The sequence below is a fragment of the Pseudochaenichthys georgianus genome, chromosome 9, assembly GCF_902827115.2.
Source record: "Pseudochaenichthys georgianus chromosome 9, fPseGeo1.2, whole genome shotgun sequence".
Lineage (NCBI taxonomy): Eukaryota > Metazoa > Chordata > Actinopteri > Perciformes > Channichthyidae > Pseudochaenichthys > Pseudochaenichthys georgianus.
In genome coordinates, this window is record NC_047511.1 from 15,348,218 (window position 1) to 15,375,503 (window position 27,286).

The 27,286-nt window shown below is 41.2% G+C and overlaps 2 protein-coding genes and 1 long non-coding RNA gene across 3 annotated transcripts in view; 2 read left to right on the forward strand and 1 right to left on the reverse strand.

Annotated features, from left to right (window-relative positions):
• Window positions 1-44: 44 nt before the first annotated feature.
• On the reverse strand, window positions 45-8,654 carry fbxo21 (F-box protein 21). The gene is made up of 12 exons (XM_034091791.2): window positions 8,418-8,654; window positions 7,722-7,857; window positions 7,389-7,498; window positions 7,133-7,254; window positions 6,830-6,976; window positions 6,548-6,684; window positions 6,322-6,458; window positions 5,590-5,769; window positions 5,276-5,408; window positions 3,860-4,050; window positions 3,620-3,777; window positions 45-1,181 (listed from the first exon to the last, which is right to left on the reverse strand). The coding sequence occupies exons 1-12, from the start codon at window positions 8,639-8,641 to the stop codon at window positions 940-942; spliced, it is 1,917 nt and encodes a 638-aa protein (XP_033947682.1). The 5' UTR covers window positions 8,642-8,654; the 3' UTR covers window positions 45-939.
• Window positions 8,655-9,619: 965 nt separating this feature from the next.
• The window catches only part of nf2a (NF2, moesin-ezrin-radixin like (MERLIN) tumor suppressor a), a 41,414-nt gene continuing 23,747 nt past the window's right edge, over window positions 9,620-27,286 (forward strand). The window contains exons 1-6 of the mRNA XM_034092073.2: window positions 9,620-10,320; window positions 11,422-11,547; window positions 11,680-11,802; window positions 15,463-15,546; window positions 22,776-22,844; window positions 22,956-23,038. Of these exons, the coding sequence (XP_033947964.1) occupies window positions 10,207-10,320; window positions 11,422-11,547; window positions 11,680-11,802; window positions 15,463-15,546; window positions 22,776-22,844; window positions 22,956-23,038 (599 nt within the window). The 5' untranslated portion in view covers window positions 9,620-10,206. The remainder of the gene's footprint in view (window positions 10,321-11,421; window positions 11,548-11,679; window positions 11,803-15,462; window positions 15,547-22,775; window positions 22,845-22,955; window positions 23,039-27,286) is intronic.
• On the forward strand, window positions 23,048-26,754 carry LOC139434482 (uncharacterized). The gene is made up of 3 exons (XR_011643827.1): window positions 23,048-25,280; window positions 25,522-25,561; window positions 25,878-26,754. It is a non-coding gene; the product is annotated as an uncharacterized lncRNA (long non-coding RNA).

The following is a 27,286-nucleotide window of genomic DNA, read 5'->3' on the forward strand; positions in this document are numbered from 1 at the left end:
TTAAATAAGGCAGAGAGAAGCTTGAAAAAACTTGAAATGCTTTATTGATTTGGAATTTCCTCAAAGCACAGTCACTTGTATTTCAAGTCAGTGGTGTCCTTCTTTTTCCATCAACAGATTGACAGCAGTGATGAGTCAAGACACCCTACATGTTTTCACTTGTACAGGAACAAAAACAAGATAATTAAAAAATGTGAAAGGGAACTTCCATAAGTGCATGAAACTGGATGGGGAATCAAGAGTAGAAGTTCATTTACAAAGGTTTTGTCTTCATAGTCTTTTGAGTGGCACTGTAACTGGGGGGTTTGGAGTAGATGCTGGGGGCTTATTTGACTGGTGCTGTATGCAGGAAGGGGTCTGGGTTAGGCGATCTCTGGTTTAAGGGGGCATTCCTTTGTTAAAGGTAAAGATTTACAGTACCTGGAAACCCATCCTGAACTCACTCGTCCAGTTGTGCACTTCAAGTTTTTATTCTTTTTTGTTTAAAAAGGCGTTACTTTTTGTAATGTTGAGTTTCCATGGTTTTCTTCCAAACCCATGACGACTGGATTTCAGTATCCTGCATCCTGAGAAATTAACATTGAATAGGCCATCACACTTCAAAGCTTGATCTTTGTTCTCACAACAAATATTACAGTGTTCAACTTTTGCTACTTGTTTCCATACTTTTTGGTCTTTTTCCAACACTTTTCCAAAAATGTAAAAGTTAAAATAAATAATTTCAGACCTGTGGTTGAAAAACACATTTGTAAATAATTTCTTGTTGCACCGAATCAGTTTCTGAAAATACTGTACTGTATACTGGCTGGTTTTACAAAAACCTCATCATTACACGCGTCCTGGTCTCTTACATGTGCAAAAAAGAGCAGCGAAGTGGATTGTGAGTTGAGAATGGGTGACCAGTGTTTGTTTAGCAGGGTGTAGGGCACAGCTACATTGCTACATGGCCATGGCTTGTTGGTTGTTTTGGTCTGTGGCAGGAGCCTGGTCCTGGGTCCCAGAGCCGGGCGTCTGTCTGTGGTAAAGATCCTGCACTGTGGCCAAAGTTTCCACCATGTCCTCTGGGTATCGTGTCTGCAGTTCTTCGTTGGCAAAGTAGTGGTCGTTGGCGAACTCGGAGAAGTATCGCCCCACCTCTGGGTGTCCGATCTCGAGGGGGGCCGAGTGAGGCTCCAGGTTCTCTGGGGAACAGAAATTAAAAAGTGTCACATTCTGATATGAGATAATGTGCATAAAGGTTACCATAATTCGATTAAGTAGATGAAAGAAGACATTTATTTAAAGAAAAAAAAAAAGTCAACACCATTATTTATATACATACCAGACCAGAGGCATGTACTATGAAGCCGGATTTTTGCTTGGCGAGCTAACTTCAGGGAAAACTCCGGCTTTCCGGTCCTACGACGCTGGTTCTCTTTTTAGCGGGCTAGATCTCCATGGTAACTTATGCCGAGCGGCTAACCTGCTCCGGAGCAGGTTAGGTTCCAGGATAAGAGATCAACTCAGTGAAAGCACCGCCTGCTGACCAATCAGAGCTCAGTGTGCGGAGTTTAAAGCGATCAAGTCATATTACAGGAGAAAGAAAATTCAGAAAAGCTGCCATTGCAGGAAAGACGGCCGGCAAAAATCAACTGACTGTGTGAACGTGAACATTAATAGAATATCACCTCCCATCTTCAGAGCAATCTGACTATTATAACATTAGCGTTAAGAAAGCTTACTTAAATATCTGCCACAACAAAAGTAACCGGATCAAAGTAACATTATGTAAAGTCCGCGGCACTGAGTGCAGACGTCGATGTGTCCCATTATCATTCATATCACATCATAATGTATCATACTGTATATTTCCTTATCTGAGTCAGCTTCTTGAGCCGTATCTGGCCGTGCAACACTTACAGTGTCAAATACTGTACCTGTTAATGTACGCATTCAAACACTTGTTCTGTTACCAGCTGTATTCACCTTGCAGCAGCTATGTGGCTTTTATCCTGGATAAAGTGTTTAAGTCATGGATGTATAAAGTTTAACATCTTCATATTTGTCTAATATTATAGTTGACTTTTCATTCAGGAAGTATGACGCTGCGCTGTCAGTACGCTTGTCCATGTTTGCGATTGGTCGAATGCTCCAAATACCACCCCTCTCATGTGAACGTGCACCTAACTAGATAGGGAAAAACTGGCTTAAGTTAACGAGTTGATAACCTGCGTTGTAGGACAGTTTAGCGAGAGCGTGTTTGTTTTGGATTAGGTAAGACGACTCAACTCAAACATATCCAGGATATGTTGAACTGGATTCGTAGTACAGGCCTCTGGGCAAACACACAACTTTGAAATGTCAAATGAAAATGTGTTTTGGCATCACAAGCTTTATGTCTTCTCCTTCTCCTCTCCTATCCTATTTTATTTGTATTTCCTTGCACTATTATATCGGTTTTATTGTGTTGCACTGTTGGAGGAGCCTGTGACCTAAGATTTTCATTGATATATCTACACTGTAGCTCTGTAGAAATGACAATAAAAGCCTTGAATCTTGTCTTCCTGCAGCAGTACATGAGAGCAACGGGACTGATCAATACAAAGCTCCCTCAGGGTGTGCAGGTGCATGTTAAGGTGTCTGAGAGGGCAAAGATAACAGGTACAAACAATGGAGCGGTGTAGTATTGGCAGCATCAGCAGAGTGAGCAGTTAAGTACAAGGAAGTAGTATTAGGGAATACACTGAATGTATTTGTCCCACCTTCAGTTGGATTATAAGAGCTTTATTTCCTCATTCACTGGTTTGTTTATATGGTTCTATGAAAACTTAAAGAGTTACATTGTTTTGCTGCTGACTTCCTCTTGGCTTTTCAACTAGAATTCTATTTTGTATCTATTTTTAGTAGATAACATATATTATTGTTCATTGCAATTATATAATATTTCTTTAAATGGCATTAAAGACACTTCTTATTTAATATGAAATGAAGCTGCTGCAATGGTCGCTTGACTTCCATGTCTAAAATAATTCAATTATTCATAAGAACATATATTATAGATTGCTTACAGCTCTGTAGAAGTTTAGAAGTGTTAATCACTCATTAATATCCATATTGCTCTAAACAGAATGAAGCTTTAAAGAAAACTCACAATCCTTATACTGTATTAGTATTATCACAGGTTAAATGTTTTTACAAATTAAGCTTAGTGGTCATAATGTGCTTTAGGATTAATTCATACACATACTGATGTTCTAAACAGAGAATATATTAGAGCTGCTTATAATAAATAAATAATCTGAAATGTAAGTCAATCAATGTCCGTTACTAACCGCAACTATGCAGTATTTTACCTTTTGAGTCATTTTAAAATGCTATGTAATGTGTTATGATTGCTGTTTAAAAGCATAATGAATATCCAGAAGCACTCATAATTATAACTTCAGCTCATAACTATAATTATACAGATCTACAAGCAGATTATATTTCATTAGTAGAGCTTAGACAGTGTTACCGACATATTCTCCCAAAATACCAACAATACTATGTGTATATAAATAAGCTTGTGTTAAAAAAAGATTCTTGCATCACCTTATTGCGTAGACATAACGTGGAACTGACTGATTTGGATTGCCCTTACCCTGCGCTGCGTAGCGACAAGTCCCGTCCTGTACGAGGACGTTGTAGAAGGGCTGGTTGGCCCCGCTGGACAGCTGGTGGACCCTCATGGTGGTGATCCACTCCTGACTCATGGTGCACTTTGGGTCCCAGCCGTAGATCACACAGTTATATCCCGACCTGGGGGAACACATGGAGACGGATAGACGATGAGAAGACTGAAAGGAGAAGGCTTGTTGTACTGCAGGTTAGCCTCACCCACCTCTTGTGTTTCATGATGAGGCCGACTGAATACTGGACCTCCACATGTTCTGCAGCGCTGCGCTTCTTCACCTCGGGTGTAACAGGATGTTTCTTGTGCTGGATGTGTTCCAGCGTGTGCTGCACCAGGTAGCCCACTGCCCCGTGCTGGGAGGGGTCCAACGCCTGGATGTGCTGCAGGATGTCGAGCACCTGGGACAGAGGAGTTTCAATATCGTTACATTATGAGTAATGTCATTTCTAGTTTTAAAGCCTACATCAAACATGAAAGTAATGTAATATTCTGAATGTATCAGAATGTTTGTCTTTTTCTGCTTAGTCACTATATCCACATTACTGATGATTATTTTAAAAAACTACTAATGATTACACCTAAAATATTGTACCTATAACGATTTTGAGGTATTTGGTCAAATATGTCATGATATACAACTTTCGGAATATTTCCCAGCTCTAAAATATAAAGAGTGCTGCAGGAATCCATTTTGTTAAGCCTACTTGAAAGCTAGCATCGCCAAAATGCCAATGGGATTTCACCAATGGATAATGCAAGAAGGAAAAAGCTAACATTAGCCTGTGAACGTACAACAACCCGGTTGCATCACTTAACATCACCGCCACTAAGCTGAAGGCTTTCTAGTGTTTGGCCTGATGCCATTAAGTAGTCTCATTTAGAAACTTCAGCACACACGGCTGGGATATTTACTGACTTTTATTAGGTCAAAGAACATCATATGTTAACCTAATAAAGGTCAAAGGACTCAAAAATGTTTTACTAAAAATGTGAACTGCTAGTAAAACCACATTGTGCTGTAATTCCCTCTTCTCAGGCCGTAGACCAGATGTTAAATCTCTTAAACTTGTCTTAAAGGTGGGGTAGGTAAGTTTGAGAAACCGGCTCGAGATACACTTTTTGTTATATTCCATGGAATGCTCTTAACATCCCGATAGCAATGAATATCTTAAGTGCTTTGACAAAAAATCCATAAAAAAATGTCATCTGTAGAAGCCGTAATACTGTAAAAAGTACAACCAATCCATTTAGCCGGCCTACCTGCCTGTCAGCCTTCCATCGGGCCACAAACTTATCTCGTGCCCTCATTGGTCATGTGTGTGTTGGAGGAGGGGCTCTATAAGGAAGTGGCAGATTTTCTCCGGTTGTGTATTTTCAAATTCTAGCGATCTCGAGCCGGTTTCTCAAACTTACCTACCCCACCTTTAACCATAACTTATTTCAGACCTTTAAACAGAAATTGACCATTGACTTCAAGATGAGGGAACCAAGCACTAAGTACATTTTGGGTGCCAGGTTTCATTCCTGCAGCACTCCACAGGGCTGGAGTGTTAGTGCTTTGGAAGGTAATACTTTATCATATAGATCATTATTAAAAAAAAGCACCCGGTTGTGTGTCCTGACCTTTTCTGGCCAGATGCCCAGGTGGAAGTAGAGGCGTGCCTGCAGCAGCAGGTACTGCACATTGTCTGGGTTGATAGTGAGGTAAAGGTCAAGAGAGTCTCTCAGCAGCTGGTAGGATTTCTCATTGCCCTCCCTAAAAGAAAACCACACAGTTAGGGTGAAGTAACAAATCATTACATTGATCGAGTCATTTAATTCTGTGATACGTTGAAGGAATTGATTTCATTTTAGACGTCATTTAATAACATCTTATGCCTTGACCATCCATCAAAAGAAGACTCAGTAGTGACAGTCAGATTTTGAGTCTCTCTTACCCTCTCTTGCCGATGTTGAGCAGGTTCCCCACCATCCTCAGCAGAACCTCTGTGGTGCTGATGGCACTGTAGTAATCTGCCGTCACCTGGTGGCCAATCAGGTACTCACACTCCTTGGCTGTCAGCTGTTTGCCTTTCCCAAAGGCATCGATGTAGACATAGTCGTAGATGTCCTCGCTCCTGCAGGTGCAACGTTTAGTCAATTATGATGTGAAAAATATATTTGACAGGAATCTATCACAAAGTGTCTGCATAACTACTAAAGCATCAAAGCATGCTGGCATTTCTAACACAAAGCACCAGAATTAGCTGATGTACATCCATTCCAGTGAACAGAAACATTTAACTTGCACAGCAAAAAAAGTAAAATGTAATTAATGTCTATTCTAGTTTATACCAAAAAGACAACCGAAATAGCTGAGAACTTGTTAGATTTCTATGTAGGCTGCCTAAAATATACTATTAAACAAGATGGATTTTGAATATTATTTGTTCTTGTTGACCACAATTAGCAGAACTAGGATTTTATGAAAAAAGGAAGTTAAAAACAGAAATGGACTTAATGAAGCAAAAAGGAGAAAAAAATCCTTTGACGTACGACCAAAGATTATCTCAATGTCGTTTCATTTCCCGATTGGTTGGTTCAACAAATCATGTAAATGGCTGTAAATAGCTCTCCACTGAAGATGATGTTAAAACGAAATGTTAGGATATTTTACTTTCAAACCTTACCCTCTTTGTTTTTGGCACCAGCGCAGCAGAAAATGATTGGGGAAGTTGACAGGTTCCACCTGAACCCCCAGTTTATGGGCTAACGTCATGTAGAGGACCGAGAGGCTTATGGGAATACCTGTACGGCGTAGTAGCACCTGAATGAACAACAACATGGCTTAGCGAGTCCTGAGATTTTAATGGTTAAAAAATGGTTGAAAAGCTGAAAGTGGAAATGATTTTCTACCTGGTGGATGTAAGAGTTGAGAGGGTTGTAGTAGTCAGACTCGTTGCCTTTGTATTGAAGCTGCTCGTACAGGACGGAGTTTAGAGCACACACCACCTGCCTCTGGAGCTCAAAGTCCTCCACGACAAAACAGTCTCCTATACGATAAACAAGAAATCAGACATACACATAATACATTTGGCTGAAAGGGAAAATATTGTGCAGCTGACAGATATGGCCCGAATACAATACTATTCTAAATTGAGAGAAAGGACATGATTTTTTGTTTTTTGAAAAGCCCACCTTGAGCAATGCGCAGGCTGGGGTGAGAGGAGTTCTTGATTTTCAGCATCTTCTTCACTTTTTCTGCAATCTCATCCAGTTGCGCTGATACGCTGTTCAGTGTGACCTCAGCCAGAGGGTTACAATACTGATCCACCAGTATGGCACCTAGAGGCCGGCAAGAGCAAGTGAGGGGGTGAATAACTGGATTTAATTGTGTAAATTAAAAACAAAAGCAAGACCAATCAAATGTGAAAATGCACTGTATGTGTACGCTGAACAGTGCAATTTGTGTTGTTTGACATATATTCATGCCTCACCCACCCTCTAAAGCTGACTGCTGCTCTGCAGGCTGCTCCAGGAAAGTCTTCAAACTCCTCAGGATGTTCTGCTGTCTCAGGAAGTAAAGGATTTTCTTTGCATAGTACTTCAGAGTCAAGCTTTTACTAAGGAAGGGCGCAGAATGAAAGAGAGACACATTGGCGGGAATGTGCAACACAGCAACAGTTTACGTAATGAGGATTAAAAAGATCAACACTGCAGTGTGTGGCAGGTTTAAGGTGCACACTGCTGCCCTTACCTCTTGTCTGAGTTGAGTATGAAGAGGAGCTCGTCTTCACAAAAGTGCTCTGGCATCCCAAGTGACTCGATCTCTGCAAAGCTGTCTCCGAGCACCTGGCCAACGCAAGGCTGGGTTACAGATCTCTGGGTTAGTTTGGGCGTAGAAATCTCACAGAGACAAATGCATTTAAGCATCTATTCATGGAAAATGTACTGATTCAACTGATTGGACTGATAGCTTTCTCTTTTCTGTCATATACTGTATATTTATGTATCAAACAAGGGCTGATGTAACCTAGTATTAATCAGTTGAGAATCAGTATATGTTCAATATTACAAATGGATTACTTACGACTTCTGTGAAGAATCTCTTAGAGATCGATTCCACCGTCCTTCGTATTTGTATGCCAACTCTATGGCGTGTTTTGTATTCTCTGAGCCAGTCACAGCACTCATTTTGACGATAAAACCTCTGCAATCGTGGCCATCTGTTGATGAAGGCAGTACAATTGTTATTCCGGTGAATCTTTTAGAGCATGATCATAATGCAGCATAATGCCTGAGGCACTATATGAGATGTCTATGAGATCATTTATCATCCTGATGCATGCGTGGTTTGCCATTTGTACAAAGGAAAGCAATCAGGAGAGTGATAGCCAAATCGGTCAGGAGGAGGGCTGAGCTTTTAGCAAGCGCTGCACTCTCCTGCATTTCACAGGCAACATGTTACATTCAAGGTCACACAAATTCATTATTGGCAGTTTTGGGTAAGAAGGAATATAAGCTGCAACATGTGAAATGTTTAAACGCGTAGATATACAAGCTTCACAGAGAGCTGGCTGCTGGCCTGGCGGGGTGATGCATTTGGTGCATCAGCAGGATGTCAATGGATGACAGCTGCTTGTGAGTTCGCAGTAAAGGAAACCATTTTTAAGTACAATGATCAATTTAGGGCTCTAAATAAGACAGATAATAAAGAAAAGACAGCTTAGTTTCGGTAGACAGTGGTACATAGCCACCAAAAGCAGTAACTGAGAAATAACAGCACCTGAGTTTGTACTGGTGTCCCCAGACCTTCCCCCTTTCATGGCAAACGTCGTGTAGCCGCTTGCAGCAGCAGGAGACATTACAAATGTCGACATTTTTGAGGACTGGAAAGCACAGGATGTGTTCTAGCAACTCAGTCGGCAGGTCGGTCAAATTTTTTGATTGAGGGTCGGATATAATCCCATTTAGACTTTGTTGTCCCTCTGCGACTGCAGACGTCGCCATTTTTACTGTTTACCCAGATTACCTCATTGAACAGGCACCGCCTATTTATGGCGCAGGGGGCATGGCTAGGGGCGGGGCAAGGGGGTGTAGTGCAATGTGATTGGTTGTTCGGTCAGGAGAAGGGAAGCCATGCCACCTTCAGGGTTCCTTGGACGCTCGAGATTTATGCTATTTTAGAAAAAGAATCACAAATGATAAAATAATCAGAAAATATACAAAAGTCCATTCCTAAGCAGCAGTCAAAATAAACTACATTTTAAGGTACTTGTCAACACTCATAACATGTTCATTGTCTGTGTCAAATACATGTTTGTTACAGATAAATCATAATTTATTTACAAATACAAAACTTGTGTGATGACCTGTTAGCAAAACTGATTGTTATTATTCTTCAGCTTCCTGTAGCACCTGCCAGAAAGAGACATTAATATATACGAACAATACATGTAAGTAGGTTTGCACCTGATTCATTCTTTAATAACAATATATATGTTATTGTTATTAATATGGCATCTTATTTGTCTGAAAACAATGAAAAACGGCAAGGGCCTATCATCAGTTATCTTGTTTTTTTCCTGGCCAACACTTTGAAACTCAAATCTGAATAAGTGACTACTCATTTTAGCTCAAAAATACATTTAGAATCTATAGCTTGATTATTTTCGACCGTACTTTTTGTATTGTTTACATCAGGATACATTGGCTACTTTTGGCTATGGTTTGAGAAATTGCAAAAGAGAAAACAATGTATTATTACTGCATATATTCAGATAGATAGAAACTATATTGATCCCATATTGGGAAATTATTTAGTTAAAGCAGCATTATAACATAATAATATAAATAATGATATGTTTGACCATAAAAAAGCATTGTTTTCTTTTGTCAGTAAATTAATTTGATCAACTGTGCAGTACGATGTTATTACAACGATCTTGATGGTACTTGAATGCAGCATTGCTTTGAGGATGAGCTTGGTAATGGTTAGCAGTAGGTAGCTATCGCTTCGAGTAAACATGCAGTGTTTTGAACTGTCCAGGAGAGATATATTGGCTTAATTTGTTTTCTCCGGACGCTTAGAAGAATACGTGAACGGATTTAATGTTATAAAGACGGATACCTTTAGCGCAAGAAATGGGTTTGTAATGTGCACGTTAGTTAGTTAGTTAGTTAGTTAGTTAGTTAGATAGTTACTTATTTTATTTTTAACCTGTTAGCTAACGTTAGCAGCAAGGATAGGACAGTACACTTGTCTCATCTGCTTATGCTAAAAGTAAACTAACTTGTTTTGTAGGTAACGCGATATTACAAAATACTACAATTTAAACATGGGATCTGTCTTATACATTCATAAGTCAAGATAATGTCAGCGATAGCCTCATTTAAACCTGAATGAAACTTGTTTTAAACATATATTTATTGATAGTTGAAGGTGCTAGAGTAAAGCTGGACAGTCACATCCTCGACTGTCTACGCCATATAGTGTAACAGAAATAATGCCTTGAAAGTGCACTTCTTTTGTAGGACTTTGTATAAGTAAATAGTAAGTTTGTAAGCTTTTCAGCATGGCAAGTGCCTTAGCAGCAAAAATGGGATTCAACTCATTGTTAAGAAAACAAGCCAAGAACTTCAACGTCAGGATCTGCACAATGGAGTCAGACATGGAGTTCAGCTGCGAGGTGTGTATGAGCGTGTTTCAGAAAATAAACGAGCAATATTAAATTCAACTTAACTGCAAACTTGACCTGAACATAACACGAAATGCATCTCAGTCCTCCTACTGACTGGGATAACAATTGTCATGCAGTGTATTGCAACTATAACTGTATTCTAAGCATTACCATACACTGTAACGACACCTTGAATTGATGTGTTGTCACGCTTTTACCAGGGGATAACAGTGCTGATGGTCACATATAATATCGAGTTTCACTTTCGACACTAGATGGCAGCAAGTAACTATGATCAAACGCAATTTATATAGTTGGTTTATTCTACAGGAGAGCATATCTGATGTATCTCTGTTTTATGCAGCAATGGAATCATGAACATGTTAGTCAATGCAGTATTGGACTTGTCGCAGTGCTGCGTGAATCATCCTTCAGTGTGAGGTTGAAACACTCTGATGTATGCTGGTTTTTAATGTATTTTGGGCCTTCCTGTAGTATTTAATGGTTAAGCATATGATTTGTTTGATGATAAAGCAGAGTTGAAAGGCATGTAAATGACTCGCAGACACCTCCTCTGTATTTAAAGTGGAGGAACCCTTCATGGTTTGCAGCTGGTAATTACACAGAGCAGCATACTGTTAGTCGCAGGTTTCTGTGCTGGGATGATAATTGTATCAATTATGGGTTTTGTAAATAGTATTTAGCGGGTATAGGTCGTTTAGACTAAGTGTTCATACAGCCCTTGCATAGGATTCTTTGATTCTCCCCTAGTTGCTCCTCCTGCTGTATTGTGAAGCTGTTTTCCTCATTTCATGGAGTTGTAACTGTAACACACACACACACACACACACACACACACACACACACACACACACACACACACACACACACACACACACACACACACACACACACACACACACACACACACACACACACACACACACACACACACACACACACACACACACACACACACGTTTGTGTCATGCTGACCTTGAATGCACTTGACAAAAGCTTGCAGCCAATGTGACTGTCGATAATAAACTCTACAGGCTGAGTTTTTCAAGTGTTTTGTTTTTCTGAGATGAAATCCTTTTTGTGTTTCAGGTCAAGTGGAAAGGGAAAGACCTTTTTGACTTTGTGTGTCGAACTCTGGGGCTGAGGGAGACGTGGTTTTTTGGACTCCGGTACGACATCAAGGACACCGTTGCTTGGCTGAAGATGGAAAAGAGGGTAAGGGATTTGAGCGATGCACTGGTCATTTAAGAGTCATTATTAACATTGTAGATAAAGACGTAGCGGGCAACACACTGAGAAACATTGACCCGTCTTGCGAACGTTTTTTTCTTTGGGTCATTGTCGTAGGTTCTTGATCAGGAGGTACCGAAGGAAGAACCAATCACTCTTCACTTCCTGGCCAAGTTTTACCCTGAAAATGCTGAGGAGGAGCTCGTGCAGGATATCACACAGCATCTCTTCTTCCTACAGGTAACTATACATAATGTGCATCGCTGTTTTGTCACTGCGCTCATAGGTGTAGTTTTGTTTTCCTCATTTCAAGTTTAATCCAATTTATGAATAAAAATGCTGAATGTCTGGTGATTTCTAACCTCGTGTTGCTCTTTTGTCTCTGGATCTTCTCTTTAAATACTTATCTTGTTACCGTCGTATCTATTTCATTGGTGTCTTTCATGCCATAAAGGCCTCATTTTTTCATTTCATTTCAAACCTTTATTTAATCAGATTGGTCCCATTGAGATCATAGATCTCTTTTTCAAGGGAGACCTGCAGCATATAGGTTCCACATGAAACATAAAACAACATAAAACAATAGAGGATATCATACATTATATTACAAGCTACATTTACATACTTATCAACATTTACAAATGCCCATAGTTTCAAAGAGCATTTCATTTAGCCTAGCTTTAAAAACATGCAGAGGAATGAGATTGCTCAGTTTCAATTTTAGCTGAAGATTGTTCCAAGCAAGTGGCGCTGCGCACATAAAAGCTTACCTAAGACCGTCCTTGCTCTTGGCACATCTAACAAGACTACATCCTGTGATCTCAGACAATAGCTGCTTGCAACTCTCTGTGTTATCAGTGAGCAGATATAATACGGGAGTTTACCCAACAAAGCTTTATAAATAAACGTGTACCAGTGACTGAGCCTCCGTACAGTAAGTGATGGCAAACCTGCCTTGGCATACAGGGTACAGTGATGTGTAAGCGCTTTACAATTTGTGACAAATCTCAGTGCGCTGTGATAAGCGGCATCTCACTTCCTCAGGTCATAGGCAGGTGCATTCATATAGACCAGATCACCATAGTCCAGCACAGGTAAAGAGGTCACAGAGCCTTTTCCTGGCCTCAAGCGAGAAGCAGGACTTGTTTCTGAAAAAGAAGCCTAGTCTAACCCTCAGCTTTTTAAGCAGGTTATTGACCTGAAGTTTAAAAGTGAGACAATCATCAAGCCAGATACCCAGGTATTTGTAACAGGCAACCACTTATTCATGAGAATGTTCTTTGTACTCTGACTGACACATGTTCTTCTGCCTCTGCTGCCTTTGAAATTGAAATAGCAGCAGGCTTGACAGGTAAACCTGAAGCCCAACATGCCTTTTAGGAGAAGCTGTGGATAACTGCCTAGTGGCTGCCTAGTGGGCAGACACCTTTTTTTTTTAAAAACCTCTCTTTCCTTGATCGTAATCTTCCTAGAGGAGTGCTATGTTCAAGACTCTAACAGCAAAACCTGTGGGTGTTGGTGTTATCTTTCTGAGGAACAAGATGAGATGAAATATAGGCTTGAGAAAAGATGGCTGTGTGAGATATGTAACACCTAAAAGCTCTCAAAATGCTCCTTAAATCAATTCAAAAATGAATTCACCATTGAGAACACGCTGATGTGCCGTATGTGCGGCTTCCTCGCTATTCTGATGCGGTGCCAACAGGGGGCATGCGTCCACTGAGTTTCTAACAAGTTGCTGAGCAGAGCCCTCTGCTCTTTTCCCATTGTCTCCAGTCTGATCGTGTGCAGCCATGTGGAATCAATGCGCAACATATTACCGCAGCCCTTTCTCTCCTCTTAATACTCTCCGGGGGATTCCTGCGGAGCCATTCCTGCCCACAAGAGATGATGAGATTTGTAACTGTGTTCCAATGCCACATTTATCAATTACCAATTAGGATTGAAAGGCCCAGTTAATGACATATTCTCTGTGGGATGCTCATCCCCAATAGCACTTATAGACCATTGTGCTGGTTTAGTTATATGCTTTGAGACAGCAGTGTGCTTGTCTACTTAAGCTCTATAAAAAGTATCTGTTTCCTTAATCCATTTAAAGGTAGTTGAAGCAATTTATTGTTTTTACGGGGAGACATCGCTTTAAAAGGAAAGAAGCAGCAGACAAATGACTCAACAGTTAAAGCAGCTACAAGGGAAGAGGAACACAAATGCTTGGCCGCCTCGCGCCGCCTGTCTCCATATTACTCTGCTCTCATTAATTCCCACAATGTCGGGCGCAGGCCTCTGTTCAGATAGTGTCACAGGCATGACAGCTGGATTAGCGCTTATCGGAAATGATCAGCGACCCGCATACAAACACACACACACACACCCCTCACACACTTAAGACCACTCACACAAACAGACACACCTTTGTCACCTCTTTAGTAACAACATCTGTAAACCAGATTGCGGGCTCTGTGTCGAAGCGCTTCCCACAACTAGGGGGCCGTCACCTCTCGCTCCACACCTCAGTTAGTTCAAAACAAAGAAGACAGACTGGCTTGGTGAAGGATAAGGTTTGAAGCACTAAATTGCCCGCCGCGGCTGCAGCAGGTTTGCAGCGCCTCACCTTGCGTTCCGGCTTTGTGCTCCGCATGCAGTTTGGAAGTTTGTGATTCCATTAGTTTGACTGAGCTCCTGTAGTGACACCTTAATCTGTAGGGAGCTTGTTAAAGGGGATTTCCACCCATTTGAAGAATTCATGATATGACTATCTGTGATAGTTAAGTCAACATGAACCACTCTCTACATAAGCTATACACCGGAGGTCTATGCCTTGCATTTGTCACTCCTAATGATTGGAGTGTATTCACACACATAGAAGCTGCTAGATCTGATTGCAGCACAGAAACATGATGAATTAAGAGAATAGGCGGCACTCTCTAATTATGAGTCAAAGCTTTTCGAGGCGCATTACTTTCATGTCATTATACTATATACGCAAGCAGATACTCCTGGAGCAGCTTAATGACCATATACATTAATGTTGGCTTAGGTACATAGTTGGTGTCTAATAAGTCCCAATGTGGCTATGATACTTATGTTTTAGAATATTTATTTAGCAAAGTTTCTCCTGTTTCCAGGTCCAAGAGCTCTCTAAAATGAGAAAGCACCAGTGAGCTGTTGCAGTATAGCAGTAGCTTGTTTACTTAAGGTTTGCAGCATCTAAATTGGTCTTTTTTGGCTTATGAAAATTGGTACCTGAAAACAGTTTAAGCTCTATATTGTCTCTCTATTTGTCAGCGTGGAAATAATGAAATACAATTCTGGCTGTGGAAGGGTTAGGGTTACACTGACTCTCTTCTCTCCAGGTACTCTCATCGTGCTTCAGTCTAGTACGATCACCTTTCAATCAGCTCCTTCACCTCATATGATATTTGATTTGAGCTGGTTGTTTTGACTTTAGGGGAGTTCACATTCATTTCCCACTAGGTAACATCTATGCAGAGCAAATGTCCTATCTTGCAAACTGCGTATTGGCAGCAGGTTTAGGATCCGATCTTAAATGTATTTAGTTATTTCTTGTCCCATGCTTCACCCTTCTACTATAATGGGGCCAGTAGGTAATCCTGACTGCAAAACGGAGGGAAACAAACTACCCAATGGCACAGATTTAGATTTATTTGGGAATAGATTTTTTTTAATGACTTTAATTGTCTATATGTGACCTTTGTTCTAAATACACATCTGTTTTGTTTTGCATAGGATAAATAAAAAAAACAAAGAAAAATGCCTTATCGTATGCATTAAACACTCAAGGTTTCTAAGCTACATGAAGAAAAGAAAATGAATGAGGAAAAAATACAGCCCAAAAAAAGAGTTTTGCATTACAAGTAATTGCATTCGGTCCCTCCTCAGGTGAAGAAGAACATCCTGGAGGAGGAGATTCACTGTCCTCCTGAAGCCTCCGTGCTGCTGGCCTCATACGCCGTCCATGCCAAGGTAAGTGCTCTCCGTGGAGCTAAAGATCAATCTATGTTTTAATTCATCCATGTATTCTTGAATGGTTTGTTTACATTTACTTTGATCTGTGCATGACAACTTCTTCTCACCCTCATGCTTTCTGTAGCTGTGCTAAAGAATGGGATCGTTTTCAGGCCTATCCCCGCACAGGGAATACAGTGACATCTATATAAACCCTATCTGTGCTTCATGTCATCCTTTGAGCTCAAATGACTTTGACCCGAGGCAATATGTAGTCCTCTGTCTCGAGCTGTCCTCACCTGGTTTATATCTCATTACATCTTGGGTAGTGAGTTCTTTGTGGCTGTAGATGACTATTTATTTAAATAAACTGCAATAGCCTGTGGCCACTTGCTCAAAATGACATGCATTTCATTTTTTTGTTCCTTTGATAAAAGTATATTGTGCCTCTCTTTGTCCCTCACAACAGTGCAGAGAGACTGCATGCTTTATCACCAGCAGGCTTTTTTATTGAAATCTGCTCATATCTGCCCCCCCTCCCTAAAACACACATTAATCACCCACAATTGATCCAGAACTCTACAGTCCTCAAAAAGACCATAGGGGAACACATTAGACCAGCCACAAGTTACTTCACCTGCAAGTTTAAGTATTGATTTCTTTAACTTCCTGGAGTGCTAGAGGCAGGAAATGTAGGACCCTATGTACTCTGGAGTAACTGTTTCTAAATGGATAAAGAGCTCTGCTGAAGCGGTGCACGCTGGTTTGAGAAGCCTCCCAGCAGATCTTGTATTGAATCCCGTTTAATGAAAGAGAGAATACAAACGCTACTGAAGCAGAGGTGCAGCCGAATAATAGTGTCATGTTGACCTCAGGATTACCTTTCAGTGTTGCTACTGATGATGAAGCTGTGGCCTCTTCGGGCTCTGACCTACAGTGTGCTGAAAGAGAGATGTCAGCACCAGGTTTAAAGGTCCCATGACATGGCCATTTCTACCGATCATAATTCCATTGTTATGGTCTACTAGAATATATTTACATTGTTCAATGTTCCACAATCACATCATACAGCATCTCTGTATAGTATGTGTATTCACTCTCTGTCCTAAATGGCTCGTTGGAGCTCCTGTCCCCCCCTCCCTGTGAGCCCACTGTGCTCTGATTGGTTAGCTCGCCCACTCTGTTCTGATGAGTCCACCACCGTTGCAGCGGAACATCAGTGATTATGTGTTACAATGGCGTTAGCAACCAGAAAATGACACCAGTAATGACAAACAGATGAAAATGCTGCACAGGTCTGATTTTCAAGACCCGCTCCCGCCCACACCCGCGACGTGCAATACCGAACCCGCCCCGCTACCCCGCAAAGACTTCAGCCGACGGCCAAGTAGCACGTAGGAACTGCGCATGCGTGAGTGGCAATAACTCTCCTTACCAGCAGGCGGCGGTAGTGTGTATTCCTCATTCAAAAGAGGCAACAACCAGAAGACCGACTGGGTGATACACTGAGAGAAGAAGAACAGACTGCGTGATATAATCAAACAACAAATAGCATGTGCGTTGGTCTTCGGTTTCTTCATTCCAGATCGCTATGATGAAAAATAAACTTGCGTCCAGCTGAGATGAAAATGAAAAAGAATAGCCGTCTGTGTGCGCCTTCTTAATCGTTTGTTTGGGTCCCTCACTTCCGTTTCGCTTCTCATGCACTGATTCGCTAGCTGAACAGCCAATCAGAGTGATTTATTTGACCGACAGCCTTTGGCCGATTGCATGTCGAATCGGTAGGTTTTCGGCCAAAAAGGTGTCGTCACGGCCGAAAAGACACAACGGTGCGGGACACACCAATCTGAGTAGGGCGACACAACGTTCATCGACGGACAGTCATCTATCGACGGCCGAAATTGGCCCGGTGTGTCTGGGCCTTAAAGGCAAGGCCGTCGGCCAAAAATCACTCTGATTGGCTGTTCAGCTAGCGAAGCAGTGCATGAGAAGCGAAACGGAGGTGAGGGACCCAAACAAACTATTAAGAAGGCAAATCTGAGATTGTATTTAACTCCATCTCTCGACACAGGTTCGGGAAAGCCCCATGAGCTTCTCGCTGTAGAGTGAAAATGGAACGCACACGCTATTTGTTGTTTGTTTATATCACGCAGTCTGTTCTTCTTCTCTCGGTGTATAACGCAGTCTGTCTTCCGGTTGTTGCCTCTTTTGAATGACGAATACACACTACCGCCGCCTGCTGGTAAGGAGAGTTATTGCCACTCACGCATGCGCAGTTCGTACGTGCAACTTGGCTGAAGTCTCTGCGGTGTGTTCCAGTGCGAAACATGGCCAAGACGCAGGAGACGTGAGGCGACGTGAGGTGTGGCGACGTTCTGTCGGGACGGGTTCTTTGGTGTGCTTTGGTGTCAGTTTGGTGTGTAAGGACCTTAAGGGAAAATCTGAAAATGAGCTGGCGACTTGTTACTCTCGGCTGTCAGCGCGCACAGAAAAATACACAATATGGGGCCACAATCTGTTTTCATTTAATCAGCAGTCCACTTTGATTAGAGCCAATGGGAGTAAATTGGTGTTGTAAAGGGAAGACAGGTACTTGTTTAGCGGTGCAGCTGCTGAGAGGTTTTTGGCAGACTTTCCCCTTCTCTTTCTCTACTCATGAGCTGTTTTTGTGCAGCCTATGAGTCACGCAGTGGGATCTACTTCGCTACCTTCGCTCATCTTTAATCATATTACGACAGCCTGAAGAAAGAAAAAGGCGGCATTAATGCATACATTACGTTTTTTTTTAAATAAGGTGAATCATAGCTCTGTTAAGGAAAGCACAGTCGCACACAGAATCCGTGTGTGTAATCAGTTTCCAGTGAGATCAACAAGTGGTATATCATTTATAGAACAGCAGGGAGCAATACAAACTACCCTAGTATGAGAAACGGAGTGCATGAGTGGAGCGGATAATAGAAGTTAGGATTACTGCAGGGATTTGTGTGAAAAAATGACTTCTTTACCCTTACCTGACCTTGAACACAGACGCATGTTCATACAGTAAGAGAGCTCAGGCCACAGGAAAACAATTCACGTTGTATCATCACTAACTAGAAGACAATTATAGTAATCAAATATGGTGTCAACAGTTTGTAACCCTATATATGACATGATTAAGGACACAACTTACGCATATGCATTATTCTACAATCCCCTACAACAGTTATGTGACATTTACTCAATGTGAAAAAGACAAAATACACAAACATTACAATGTCCATCTAAAGTTTATAATAATAAATCGTAATTATTGTTTTTTCTCAAAAATATGCTTCTCAAGGGCAACAACTAATTCAGTGATTCATCTGCAGATTACTCAACTAATTGTGTGGTCTATCACCTTTTACTTTAATCACAATTTTAAGTCAATGTCCTACAAAAAATTGCTGTTTTTAAGAAGTATGATTAAAGAATGCAACTTGTAATTGTTAATCACTTATTGAAAACACTCCCCGGGTATCAAATAAAGAACAATATCGACACGCTGAGAATAACCCTTTGATAATGTATAAAATGTTCCACACATCTAAAAACGACACTAACCTTTCTGTGGATAGTTGTGTGTGTACACTGTGGGAGCGAACAGTTCAGTCTCAGTGGATCAGCAGAGTTTTTTTAAAGCCCCCTGCTTTGAATTCTGAGTGGGTGCAGTGCGTCAAGGAGGTGTTGAACAAGAATTTCAAGAAACAGCCTCTCTGGACAGATTCACAGGGAGTCACTCTGCGAGGTTGAATATAGAGTAAGGTCTGCTCCCTCAGGCAGAGTGCCACAGAGGGCGTGGAGTTCATCCAAGAGTGGAGGGACATGACAAACAAATGACACTGCTGTAAATCACTGGTTTACAGGTGCCTCCAATAAGACTTAAACCTAAGCTACATTTTTAAAAATAGAATTTCGTCTACAGTGTGTTTATTTTTAGACGTATTCCAATCCGATTTATTTTCTATCTCACTGCATATGACACGGATATATTTCCAATCTATGTAAACAGCTAAGAGATTTACAGAGTTTCACTTTACAGTTTCAATCCAAACCACACAATATGGTATTTAATACTCATGGAATATGTCATTTTATCCTTGAGATTATGTAAATCCTACTCTGACTCAACTGTCATAATATTGATGCTCCACCGCAGCTTGGGTAAGCCAGCATTACCGTGAGGGACAATGAGACATGGAGATAGAAAGGAAATGATATGGCAAATATTTGACAACTAGATGCAGATATATTTCAAGTGAGTCACAATTTGTAGGCATGTCGTGCACCTGTGAAGGAAAAAATGTGGAGTGTGTATATATAATATATATATATATGGGTTATACTGTAAATACATACAGAAAGTAAACAACCCACACCAATGAATTGAGCTAAATACTTTTGTAAGCATGCTGACATTCAATAGTTTAAAGCAGGTATAATGTTACCCGCTTTGTGTGTTAACATGCTGACTAGCACTAAACTTAAAATACAGATAAGGCTAATGGGACTGCCCTTAGTATTGCATATACCAAAATAAATATTGACCTGATGATGGCAGTTAAAAAATGACCCGGCCTAAGGGAACATCAGGGTACCAAGTTTCATGGTAATCCATCCAATATTTGTGGAGTCATTTCTCTCAAAACCATGGTGTTGCTAATGGTAAAGCTTGGGACGGGTGGCGCAGTGGTCTGTGCATCCGATCATCAGATCAAGGGGGAGTGCTGGGGAACTCCAGTTCGAAACCCGCTCCCGCCGCCACTGCGTCAGGCCGTTGTGTCCTTGGGCAAGACACTTCACCTGGATTTGCTCCTGTGGGTATTGTCCACAGTACATGTATAATACCAATGTATACTTGTAAAAGCGCCTCGATGACCTCGAGGCGTGAAGATGGACGGTGTGGCGCAGTGCACTGTGCAATGATCATCAGATCAAGGTGAAACCCGCCGCTGCTCCGTCTGTAAAGCCGTTGTGTCCTTGGGCAAGACACTTCACCTGAACTTGCTCCTGTGGGTATTGTCCACAGTTTCTGACCATTGCATGTATGATATATGTGTAATGTGTGTATATGTAAAAGCGCTTTGAGTCATTGAAAAAGCGCTATAATAAATGTAAGGAATTATTATTATTATTATTAAAGCTGCTAAAAAAACGAAAACATTTCAGAAAAAAAATATTTCCAAACGTGCCCGGGTATATCTTTAGTTTGACTTCATAGCTGTTTATGGAAGAAACCTCTATGCTAGAAATAAAAAGAGCCATTTGGCCTGACTACACAACAATAATGCATTTCATGGCTTGATATGACATAACCTATATTTCTGACTATCCTCCTGTTAATGGATTTTCTTCAAAGGGACTGGACTGTGTGAGAAATGCATTAACCAGCAGAACATTTAAATCATCAGCGGCTACTGTTGTGCATGTTGTGATAATTGCTGAATGAAAATATTGAAACATAGCTGTCCTTTGAGAATCAATTGTTCATGTTTTTTGGTTTGAAATCATTCAAAGGAAGGAAAGCATCTGGAAAGAAATGTCACTGTTGAAATGCCGGTTGGTGCCATAATACCTTGATATGTCTACCGTCAATTATGTAGCAGTTACAAACAAACACGTGAGAAACTAAGGGAGTGTAAGCTCTGTTGAGGGGAAACTTGAGGGTGAGAATGTTATTAAATGGCAGCTTCTCCACTCGGTTAGTCACTGCACCGCTGCACAGGCTTTCAGTCTGTGCTGTTGAGCCTATTATATTTTGTAATATGCTGTTTCTCACACTGAAAATCCAATTCAACTTCATAATAAAGACAACACAACCAACACAACAAATATAATTAATTAATTAAAACCGTTAAAGTGGTTCAAACGCTTATTTTTCTATTGTGTACAGCAAGTGCAGCATTAACAAAAACAGCAATCAATGTTCTCTAAATTGTATTTTTAATCTCTTGTCATTGTTCTAGCCCTTAATGTTGTTATGTCTGCCAAACACAATGTCATAAACACTGTGTAATCACACTTCATTTGAAACAAAGTCACTTGCCGACTGGTCTTTACATTCTCTTTACTCTTTTCACCAATATCAAACACCTTTCGAGGATGCCCTTAAAACCTTTTTTGAACCCGTAATCTCTCCTGCATGTTTATGCTTGACTCGACTCATTTGTTGCACCAAGTCGTTCTCTCGATTACATTTTATTACGCTCTTAAAGAGAATGCAAGAACTGGTGTTACATCATTTTCTACTGGGATTTCCCTTTCCTGTCGTGTGTTATATAGGTTTTACAAAGGCTCCAATCCCAAAATTCCCATCTCTCCCACAATCTTTTTTGTTTTAGCATAATCTGACCTCTAATGTCTGTACCTGCACAACGTAGGGCAGCTTGAATCTTTTCAAAACTGCGGTCACTATTGAGGTACCTAGGCTTTTTAGTAATGGTGAATTTGTGCAGGATATCCTGTGTCGTGCTTTTGACAATTCTCTTTCTCTCTTAATCACTCATCAGTATTGTTTTAACTCAACCTTCTTGTTTTGGCTGAGCTCACTCAGAACCTTGACCTAGGTGGTACCACAACAAATTCCAGGATCTATCTGCAACTTTTACTGATGTTAACAAAAAGAAGATTCAAGTTGAGCTGCGCCTCAATGAAACAAAAATGGTAACAACAAACAGCAAAACTCAAAGTGCCAGGGAAATACACATGTTCATTCAATAACACTATTTGAAAAGAACATGTACATAGCATACAGCAATGCACAGATATATAGGTACAAATTCAATTCACCTACTTGCATAAATCTACAGTCATAGCTCACTCTTTTGAAACAATAATTCATATCATTCCACCATTTCTAGAGTAGCCCAAAGGAACTTCCCCACCGCCACTCAGTCATGCCTAATCCATCCATATCTCTCCTCAAACATGCATGTTTTAATTTGTATCCGGGCTCCGGGATGATAAGTGATCAGTCTCGCTCTCAGAGATATTTCTAATAGCATCATTTACACCGTCTCCTCGCAGCCTGAGTGTGTGGTGCACGTTAATGACCTGGTGGCAGACCAGCCTCCATTCATTCTAAAGGAGACCCTTTTTCTCACAGCCGCTGTGCTTTCATCTTATGAACAGCTCCCAGGAGAGGCCTGCTATTGGAGGGAAGGTGGATGGTGGCCATTTGTGTGCAGTGATTTGAACCCTTTTGCCATTTTTGCCCTATCTTGCAGTACGGAGAGTACGACCCCAATGTCCACAAGCCTGGCTTCCTGGCCGAGGAGGAACTTCTTCCAAAGAGGGTGAGTGACAGCCGGTATTACACATCATCATTGATGAGCCAAAATGTTTGCAAATTGATTGTATTTTCTGCAGCATTCATCTATATTTATGTTTGTGTTCCCCTATTTCAGGTGATACACTTGTACCAGATGACTGCAGACATGTGGGAGGAAAGGATCACGGCGTGTTACGCAGAGCACAGGGGCAGGACGAGGTAAAGAACCCTGCACTGAACTGTGAAGTTCCACAGCCATCAGCACATTTTAAATTAAGTTCACACAGGATGTGTTTTAAAAAAACTGTTCCACAAGAAACGTTTTATGCAAAACGAAGTTCATTTTGGCAGAAGGACAAAAGAATAGAAGTTGTCTCCGAAAGAAACCTTGTATGACTTTTCTCAGGCTGTCTGTACATAGATTGTATTCTTGTGAATGAAATCATTTGATTAGTGAGGTCACAGGTCTACGTCACTGTGACCTCACTAATTATGTTAGCATTGATAAATCCACGGTATGACACTTTCAACACCTATTGCTGCGCCAACAAACTGCACAGCTTTCCACAGCTTAAAACTCATTAAGTGTAACAACATGTATTTTCACAAGAGGAAAACCATGTAACACAAATGTAGCTATTTTTCAAAAGAGAATCATTTAGCGAGGAGCAAATGTTTCAAAGTGAAAAGGACTATAGAAATGCTGTTGCTGTAATTGGTTTCATACATCTACAACAACACCAGCATGATAATTAGTTGTTCTGTTATTTCATGCTGTTCCACTACTAAGCTGATCTTAGTTGAACATTGACAGGGAGTAAGTGTGCTGGAAAATGAGTTCTAAAAGCCAGCAACCGCAGCACTTGGGAAAGTGATCATTGACTCACTGGTGCTGATCAATGACCTATTCAACCCCAGCAGAGAGAGAGGGAGTAGCTGGTCACATCTTTTGCATTTTAATTGTTTAGTAAGTGATGCAGTGTAGTGGGCGCACAGGGGGGGTTTCACTGACCTTCACCAGGGCTGGGTTTCATTAAAACATGGTTGTAATGCTGGGATGATACATCACCTGACATTGTGCATCAATCCCAAATACATGTGTATGCTACAGAAACACAATCATTTCCTGAAGTCTTTGGTGATCCTTGACATGTTCCTTCCCCACAACCACAAGGCCTCATATGTCTTAAAGGGCCCATGTCATGCTTTTCCGGTTATTGCCCGTCCCCTTGTGTGTTATGAAGGTTTGTCTGCATGTAAACGGTCTGCAGAGTCACAAACCCTCAAAGTACACCCTGTAGCGAGTAAAACTCTAACACAGAAAATACCTGTCTGTGCTGCCCCAGAACGCCTCGCTGGAGATTTCTCTTTTTCTGCCTGGGTACAGTGACGTGACCATACCCAAATGAAAGTGTGATGCGCTGGGGGGGTGCTAGTGGAGCCTCGCAGCGGCGAAACTGTGGCGCGCTTACACTGTAGGTGCGCCGCGTTTGTGGGGGGGGGTGCTAGTGGAGCCTCGCAGATGGGGGTGCTGCAGCCCACTCAGCACCCTCCCCAGCCCGCATCCATTTGCGATTTCTCGCAGACCCCACGCAGCGAACAGGAAATTAACCCAGCTCACACTGTCCGCTCCTCACAGCAGTGAGCCGCGCAACGAAGACCCCACCCAGCATTCTCATCTGTTTGTCCTTACTGGTGTCCTTTTCTGGTTGCTAACAAACGCCATTGTAACACATAATCACTGATGTTCCGCTGTAACGGTGGTGGACTCATCAGAACAGAGTGGGCGAGCTGACCAATCAGAGCACAGTGGGCTCACAGGGAGGGGGGGGGCAGGAGCTCCAACGAGCCGTTTAGGACAGAGAGTGAATACACATACTATACAGAGATGCTGTTTGAGAAACCAATGTGAGTTTGGAACATTGCACAATGTAAATCTATTTTAGTAGACCTCAACAATGGAATTATGATCCGTAGAAATGGCCATGACATAGGACCTTTAACAATATTTAGGAAATGTTGGGATGAGTTATATTAATTTGGTGGTCTCTCTTTCATATAGCCCCATCAATGGGTCACTTTCAGCCATCTTAGTTAGCAATTTAGCATTCTGACCATAGACTGTATATATAAATGGACGTAGGGTCCGTGACGTCACCCATAGGATTCTGCAGAGTTGCCGTGAAGCCCTTAGTAGGCGGAGTCGGCCACTAACGGCTCGACAGTTACGTCAGAGTCTAACTCCCGCCTTCTCCCGCCTGCTCCAAATAAGGGCAAAGAGGCGGTGCTGAGGCGGAGCCGAGGTGGGACAGGGCGGGACCTGCTGCCACCGAGCGTGACGTTCCAGACCTAGCTCAGGCTAAGAAGCTAAGCTAACATGTTCTATTAAGTATTAAGCTAACAACCTATGCTAACAACCCAGCTTGCGGTCACTGCTCCTCGTTCCCGGCATATTCTGAAGGTAAGATACCCTGTAACTTTACAAAACTTGTCCTTTTGATTTAAAGGTTCTTGAACCTACACTATACAATTGTTTTTTAAGTGCTTCACCGTTTTTCTAATATAAATGTCATTTGTAACTAAACTTTGTAAACTAGCAGAGATATGGCCAGTGTTGCGTGAATTAAATGTGATTAATTAAATATGACTGTAGAAAAAGAAAGGTGCTTTTATATTGATTAAAACATTTTTATTTATTTCAGAATTAAGAAAAAAGAAGATCCACGCCAAACTGCACAACCTGTAAGTTGATGGTCCTGGCTTACTTTACAGGACTTCAGATGGTTGACATTACACACAAACATACTATACATATACATGTATGCACAATTGTAGATAAACAGCACACAGTATATAAATATATATATATATATATATATAAACTGTGTGCTGTTAATCTGTTTTTTGTGGTTTTGCTCTCTTGTTACTTTTAACCATACAGGTGTGATTTCATAGTTATTTTGTATGTTATTGTCAAAGGAACAAAATGAGCAACCCTTTATTTGATGTTCCTCATGATCTGAAGCATTTGTTACTCTCATTTATTTTCCTCCCATAGTGACTGTATGGATAATCGGGAGCTATGTCCGGCGTGGAGCCCAGAGAGCTACAGAGACCATCAGCAGCAACCTTGGCCTCGACCTGAGGGTGTGCTGGTTCGGTTGGGGTGAACTGCGCTGGAGAGGTGTCCTCCCTTTCTTTTCCTACTCCCCGCTAGGAAGAGCAGTCCCGGATGTCCTCCTCATCCACTGTGGCGGCAATGACTTGGGGGATGTGCCCAGTGTTCAGTTGCTGAACCAGATGAAGGAGGACCTGGACCAGCTTCACCATCGGCACCCTGGCTTGAAGATCATGCTCTCCCAGAGGCGCCGGTGGAGGGCTGGTGCAAATCCTGTCAAAATTGACAAGGCCCGGAAGTTTGTTAACAGTGTTATGGCTACTTTTGTTCATAGCCTAAATGGTGCCATTGTTGACCACTCCAACATTAGACATGACAGTCCTGGGCTGTTTTTGCGAGATGGAGTTCATTTCACCCCTTGGAGAAATGATATTTTTTTTAAGTCACCAGCCAATTGCCTGAAAGACCACCTCCAAAGACTGTGAACTGCTAAAATGTCAGTATCACTGTCTTTGGATTTGGCCTTTAGAGTATGTATTCTAAGGCCCTTGCTAAGCCCAGACTGTCATGGCTAATGTTGAGTTAGATATTACATCTGTAGCCATAACACTGTTAACATGGCTGCTCTTTCTCTTCCCCACATCCCACCCCCCCCTCTTACCCCCATTGGACTCTGCAGCTCTCCAGGCCCATGCTGGGCATGGCTGTCTGTCAAACCTTTTATTTTGTATTTGTTATGATGTTTTTTGTTATTTGATTTGTTAAAATAATTATGTATTTATGTAAATATTGAAAATAAATTACATTCATATTTTCACTTCTTTTGTCTACGGCTTACTGAAAATGTTAGCTATCACATCCAAATGGGACTATCAAATGAAAGGATAAGCTTACCATACAATACAGAAAACATTACAAATGAAGGCTCAAATCTTTTCCCAAGCCGGAGCAGTCTGAAAAGAGTCCCAAGTTTAAAAACACAAATCTTGACAATGAATACTACGCTGTCATTTATCATGACAATGCAAACAACAGGAAGGTCTCCCCTAGTCCCATGTATTTTGGCATCAATGTCATAAGCATACCATAGAATGTAATTATGAAGTGAAATACCCACAATCCCTACAGGGTCGTAACGTCACAGAAGATAATACCTTTTAGAGAGTTTTGTTCAGTATGCAGATAAATATTTGTTTTACAATAGAAACATTTTTCTCCATAAATGTTCCCACATGTTGTGAGCATCAACTTTAAATCTTTTGTCAACAAATAAAAAAACATCTTAATTTCCTTTAGGACAACATTTTGTTTATAACACCACTACATTAACAATAAGCATAGGCAAATGA

Bases quoted from the DNA above. Each gene is read 5' to 3' on its own strand.
- fbxo21 (XM_034091791.2), bottom strand. From the start codon at position 8,641: ATGGCGACGTCTGCAGTCGCAGAGGGACAACAAAGTCTAAATGGGATT. The intron at 6,459-6,547 runs GTAGAAAATCAT...TTGTTCATTCAG, and splicing joins TCAACTCTTACATCCACCAG to GTGCTACTACGCCGTACAGG. The intron at 1,182-3,619 runs GTAAGGGCAATC...TCTGTTCCCCAG, and splicing joins TTGTCGCTACGCAGCGCAGG to AGAACCTGGAGCCTCACTCG.